The sequence below is a fragment of the Gigantopelta aegis genome, unplaced genomic scaffold (genome assembly GCF_016097555.1).
Source record: "Gigantopelta aegis isolate Gae_Host unplaced genomic scaffold, Gae_host_genome ctg1986_pilon_pilon, whole genome shotgun sequence".
Classification (NCBI taxonomy): domain Eukaryota; kingdom Metazoa; phylum Mollusca; class Gastropoda; order Neomphalida; family Peltospiridae; genus Gigantopelta; species Gigantopelta aegis.
In genome coordinates this window covers 98,812-105,652 of record NW_024532820.1, presented here as the reverse complement: position 1 = coordinate 105,652, position 6,841 = coordinate 98,812, and the positions used below count along the sequence as shown (strand labels likewise).

At 34.4% G+C, this 6,841-nt stretch overlaps 1 protein-coding gene across 1 annotated transcript; it reads right to left on the bottom strand.

The window, feature by feature from the left end:
- Positions 1-1,417: 1,417 nt before the first annotated feature.
- Positions 1,418-2,128, bottom strand: LOC121391254 (pyridoxal phosphate homeostasis protein-like). Its single transcript, XM_041522943.1, has one exon. The coding sequence runs from the start codon at positions 2,126-2,128 to the stop codon at positions 1,418-1,420; it is 711 nt and encodes a 236-aa protein (XP_041378877.1).
- Between the last annotated feature and the right edge of the window lie 4,713 nt (positions 2,129-6,841).

Genomic DNA, 6,841 nt, shown 5'->3' with positions numbered 1-6,841 from the left:
GAGGAGTGCTAAAATCTGTCAAATTAAAATCCTTACACAATTTTACAGTATTAAACATACATATCATTATAACACTATATAGAGACAATAGCGTGCATAGTGATGCATCTCTCCTACATATTCAACCACAATGGGTGTTAGCCCTGATGACTTAGTACCATATTACAATGGAACCATTCACATAAAGGACAAGCAAGTACATTTCATGATAACAACATGTCTATCGTAAAGGGAGGACAGTGTTATAATTCCTGAGTCTCCATTATAAATTGATACTGTATATAAACATGAGATTACTAACGCCTGGAGCTTTTCCTGGTAATGATTGTTTTGTGCTTAGAACACCAACTGAAGGTTGCAAAGGACAACTTTTGCCACCTTGTTGAACCATCTCACACAAATCATCATCTTGGTTGAGAACTGTGATGAAACTCAACTTAACTTTAATGCTAACCTTACCACCTGTCACTGTCTCTGCTGTAGAGTATAGAGAAATAGAATGCAAGTGATTACCAACTAACTGAAGGAACTTACAGAGATTGTAACCAATAGAAATTGTTAAATCTTGACCTTTCTTAGGAGGATCAGGTGTTGTAGTAATGTTGATAATTTTCATGGGATCAGATTTATCAGCTACATTATTATAGAAATAACAGAAATTTGACTCAAGAAGCTAAAATACTAATTTTAAAGAAAAGATGGCTTGTATAATTATATCCCAGATTTAATGTGTAGCTGAGTTATATTAAAGCCTGTTTCTAAAGCTATAACAATTATACTATCTCATATATTCCACTCACAACAGTCAGTAGCTATGCCACCCAAAGACATCTGGACATCTTTGATTTCTTCTTTCTGGACTGGAATAGACTTATACAACTTAGTCCATGGACTAGCAGTTAGACCAATTCCGATAAAAAGAGCAGATACCACAAATAATATGAAATAAACCTTCATGTTTGCTGGAGCCTGGAGCACAAAGAAATGCTAGTCTATGTTCTATAATTACAATAGCACTCAATGATTACGTAAATACTGATTGTATAGTACTATACAACTATGTTAATTATGACGTTGTAAACCCACAAATGGTCATACCACCTTTAGTGACATGATGTGTCCATGTGGGAGGAAAGGTCGTGTGGTTCATGTATGAATGGATCCATATGTTTTTATGACAGCCTACCCTAGCTGTTCATTTTCAAACATTCAAAGTTTCATTCTGCTTGGGAATGGGCCAGAACTATATGGCTATCATTATTTCTATCAAATTAATACATTTTGTTTATAGCAACAAATCAGTTTGAGATTGCTTCAAGTTTAGTACCACAACATAACAATAGATTTTCTCCATGGAAACAAGACAGTCTAGTGAAGAAGAAGCACTTAAGATCACATATTCTATATAGTTGAACAGTTAGTTGTAAGTTCTAGTGCCAAATATGGTACTACCAACTCGTACATTAGTACTTCCAGCTGCAATGGCTTCTTCAAAATCTGCTGACATACCCATACTGAGCTCCACCTTCTCTTCCAATAGACCCAATTGATCAACAATCTTTAACTTCAACTGATGCATCAATTCAAAATCAGGATTGGGTCCTTGACTATAGTCATGTGACAACCGACCAATTGTCATTAGTCCAGTAAAATCTAATTGCGGGCATGACTGAAGGATGTGGTTAGTTAACTCTACCGTGCCTTCAGGAGGACAGCCATGTTTTGATTCTTCTCCACTTGTGTTCACTTGTACCATGACTTTCAGTTTTTGTGGAAGTGCCAGATTACTCCAGCTGGAGTTAAGAGATGTTGCCAGTTTCGGCGTGTCTATGGTCTCGACCATCCACAAATGAGGCACAGATGCTAACAACTTAGCTTTGTTTCTTTGTAAATGGCCTACAAAATGCCAACGTATGTCTAAATCACAAAGAAGGGGATGGTTTGCTTTCTCCACTAATTCTTGTACATAGTTCTCTCCAAAATGCTGCTGTCCTGCATCATAAGCTGCTCTGATCAACTCAGGAGGCTTCGTCTTACTTACTGCCACCAGACGAACAGCACCATTAGTCCCATGGCGCTGACTAGTAGACGCGATCTTGTCTAAAATAGTTCTGAGAGTCGAAGACATGTCATCGGAGATAGTGTTAGAAATGGGGCCATGTTATGGGCGTGGAATGGCTTCCTTTAGATTAGGGGCGCTCGGCCTGCCCTCCATCTGGCTAAAAGGTTACAGTAAGTTCTGGAAAATGTCTTTCACTCAATTTGATGATGCGGTACCTCCTGGTGTCACAAATCTTCGTATGGGATCTCCTGCAGTCAAGACATTAAAGAAAAGTGCTCTAATTATGAAGAATGCAGCTGAGCTAAAATTGGTAGACATGATTAACGCATACCTCATGTAACCATATATGGTATTATATCATCATTGCATCTCTATACTCTAAATCTTAAACCTTCCTAACCCTAAATATAGTAACATGTGTTGGCATGTTACTATATTTAGTAACCTCACAAAGAAGGATCCATTTGTTTCAGGCAATCAATTCCTTAATTGTTGACAATGCATTGAGACTATAAATGTCAAAGTTTCTAATAGTTAGTTTTAAGTACTATAGTAAGTATTTATTGATTATTTATCCTTTAATGTAGCACTCATAATTAAAACAAACAAATTAATTAATTGGTTTCTTTGAGTATCAGTATTAACAGTGTACAATTTAATCTTATTTGTCACTTATGGTCGTACACCAAAAATTTAATCTTTTAATCCAAACTTGTAATATTTATTTGAATATTCACAATAATTTGTCTAGGATCAACTAGTTTTTTTAGATTTTTCTAGAAAAAAAATTTAAACACGTATTGGAGATACCAAATGTTACTATAACAATTACATAGGCCAAAAAAATTTAAGACTATATGATATCACAGTTTAAATTCTGGACAATAAATAGAATTGTTTCTAATGGTACCTAGTTTTTCTAGACATGTCATTGACAATGAATGTCAATAAAAAAGAACGTTTACAAAGTGCTTTGTCTGTTACTAGGCTCAGTCTGGTGTTGATTATCTATTTTGTTATGGACCTGATGTTGGGGCTATTGATTACCGATCTGCCTTGGAATCATTTCTCACTGAACAATATCACTCTCCAGTTGATAAGTAAGACTACATTTATATACTGGATCTGGATTCCAAAATTCTAGAATGAGAATTCAGGATTCAGTCTATGGATGATTGTTTTATCATTGTATTTACAACTCTCTCTCTCACACACGCAACCACGTACAGAGATGATCTAGTGGAAACTGCTGGAGCTACTTATGGTCTCCATCTTCTTGGTACTACTTTCTTTTCAGCTGGTGATTTGATTTTCACAGAAGATCTCACATATTTTGTGGCAATCGAAATGTTTAAAAGGACAATCGAATTTAATATTGAAACAGGTAAAATGTAAATATATGTCATGATAGGTTTAATGGTAGCTATCCTAGGTCACTGTAGTAAGTACTGATGTTCACTAGTCTAGAGCTTACTATCCTAGGTCACTGTAGTAAGTACTGATGTTCACTAGTCTGGAGCTTACTAATGGTAGCTATCCTAGGTCACTGTAGTAAGTACTGATGTTCACTAGTCTAGAGCTTACTATCCTAGGTCACTGTGATAAGTACTGATGTTCACTAGTCTGGAGCTTACTAATGGTAGCTATCCTAGGTCACTGTTGTAAGTACTGATGTTCACTAGTCTAGAGCTTACTATCCTAGGTCACTGTAGTAAGTACTGATGTTCACTAGTCTGGAGCTTACTAATGGTAGCTATCCTAGGTCACTGTAGTAAGTACTGATGTTCACTAGTCTAGAGCTTACTATCCTAGGTCACTGTGATAAGTACTGATGTTCACTAGTCTGGAGCTTACTAATGGTAGCTATCCTAGGTCACTGTTGTAAGTACTGATGTTCACTAGTCTAGAGCTTACTATCCTAGGTCACTGTAGTAAGTACTGATTTTCACTAGTCTAGAGCTTACTATCCTAGGTCACTGTAGTAAGTACTGATGTTCACTAGTCTAGAGCTTACTATCCTAGGTCACTGTAGTAAGTACTGATTTTCACTAGTCTAGAGCTTACTATCCTAGGTCACTGTAGTAAGTACTGATGTTCACTAGTCTAGAGCTTACTATCCTAGGTCACTGTAGTAAGTACTGATGTTCACTAGTCTAGAGCTTATTAATGGTAGCTATCCTAGGTCACTGTGGTAAGTACTGATGTTAAGTATCCTTTAATTACACAGTAAAGATGGATGAAGATGGTATTGATCCAGATGCTCTAGAGAAAACAATAGAAGCTCATTCTACTACAAGACAACAATGGCAACCTACAGAGTCTAGACCTTACTGGGCTATGCTTTATTTGATACCTCAATTTCAAAATCCAACTGGTTCTTGTCTTACTCCAGGTCAGAAAAAAACACCTAAGATTAACATACATCCATTTATTCATCTATCTATCCATTTGAACTCATTCATCTGTCCATTGATTCATCCATTCATCTATTAATAATCTGTTCATCCATCCATTCATCTAATCCATTTATCCATTTTCTTCTAACAAATGAAATTAATAATCCATTTTTATTTGTTCAATGTTTGTGTTTCTCATCTCATTTAGCACGTTCTGAGAGGATAATCCAACTTGCTCGAAAATACAATCTTCTTGTTGTCTGTGATGATGTTTACAATCTGTTATATTTTCCTGATACATATCCTGATGGAAAGTGTCCTCAAAGATTGTTTGCATTTGATAAAAAGTAATAAATTTCTATTGTTCCTTTATTGTTATTTTCTCCCTCCCTCTCTCCATCTCTCAGATCTGATTCAGATTATTTCGGTAATGTTGTATCAAATGGAAGTTTTTCGAAGTTTTTTGGACCTGGTATTCGTCTCGGATGGCTCGAAGCACCCAAACCAGTTATTAAAGGTGTACTCAAAGGGTTAGTACCGAGACTAAATTAGATGAAACTAAATCAAAATTTTCAATTAAGTTGATTTTTAAAATATAAAATGTCATAGATTGGTACTATATTAATTGGTACATGTCACTATTTTGGTATAGAGTGTTCTGAAGTCAGGAGGTGCACCTAATCATATGACAGCTGGTCTAATGGCAACAGTGATGGAACAAGGTGATTTGACAAAATTGGTTCATGAAACAAGACTAGAAAACCAAGTGAGAGTTTGGGAGAATGGATAGGTGGTCTTACTTAATACTATTTTCTTTTTATTGTAATATCTATTTTCTTTTTTATGTTAAGGAGAGAGCTAGAACAGTAAGTAGGATACTTCGTTCTAAAGTACCCTCAGTTCATTTCATAGAACCTAAGGTAACAATATTAAAAGAACTGTCCCTTACTATAGAAATGTCCTCAATAAAATATACTAAAGTATTAAGATGTGACTAGAAGTGTCATTGCAATAGCATACTGTATCATAGCAACAATTACCATAGTAACTGTTGCTACAGAAACATTACTATAGCAACTATATCCATTAGTAGCCATAATCAGTATCAGTGTTATTATGCTTTTAATCAATGTGAGCGTATACCATAGTAGCATCAATAATCCTTTCTTAACCAGTAGGATATGACTATTTATGTATGAACTTTGTATGGTTATCCCAACCTTGTTCATTACCTTTTTGTCAATGCCATTAGTACATCTTACATTTTTTGAAATATAGAGGTTGTATAATACACTAAAGTATTAGTATGGGACTAGAACAAGTGTCCTCAATATAGAGGTTGTATAATATACTAAAGTATTAGTATGGGACTAGAACAAGTGTCCTTAATATAGATGTTGTATAATACACTAAAGTATTAGTATGGGACTAGAACAAGTGTAGAGGTTGTATAATATACTAAAGTATTAGTATGGGACTAGAACAAGTGTCCTCAATATAGAGGTTGTATAATATACTAAAGTATTAGTATGGGACTAGAACAAGTGTCCTCAATATAGAGGTTGTATAATATACTAAAGTATTAGTATGGGACTAGAACAAGTGTCCTCAATATATAGGTTGTATAATACACTAAAGTATTAGTATGAGACTAGAACAAGTGTCCTCAATATAGAGGTTGTATAATATACTAAAGTATTAGTATGGGACTAGAAGAAGTGTCCTCAATATAGAGTTTGTATAATACACTAAAGTATTAGTATGGGACTAGAACAAGTGTCCTCAATATAGAGTTTGTATAATACACTAAAGTATTAGTATGGGACTAGAACAAGTGTCCTCAATATATATAGTTAAGTCTACTATTTTCAAGACAAATAGTGAAATGGACAAACACACACAAAAATAGATAACGTATTATATTAACAGGAGAGACTACTATGTCGCTATAATATTTTAATAGTAAACACAGAAGCCTAGCTCTTCTATTATTATTACCAGCTTTACACAACAATTAATTAGATATTATATGTGTATCTATTGTATTAATAACAGGTGGACTGTTGATTCAATGCTAAAAATAGAACAGTCAATGCTAAAATTAGAAAATCATAATGTACTATAAATAGAAGAGGTAGTACTAAAATTAAAAGCAATGCTAAAAATAGAACAAATATTTCAATTATTAAGATAAAGTTGTTTTTGACAATCTCATTCCTATGTTGCAAGTCTCTAAAAACGAGACTGAGTCTTTTAAAGTCTGGGAAATAAGACTATCAAATGTGTACATTATCTTTAAAGTCATTCTTATTTAAAGTCTCATTCCCAATTAGATGATATCTGAATATGAGACTGACACCATTGAATGTATATGTGATTAATC

What these genes read in the sequence shown, in the direction of transcription:
- LOC121391254 (XM_041522943.1), bottom strand. Translation starts at nt 2,128, where the DNA reads ATGTCTTCGACTCTCAGAACTATTTTAGACAAGATCGCGTCTACTAGT.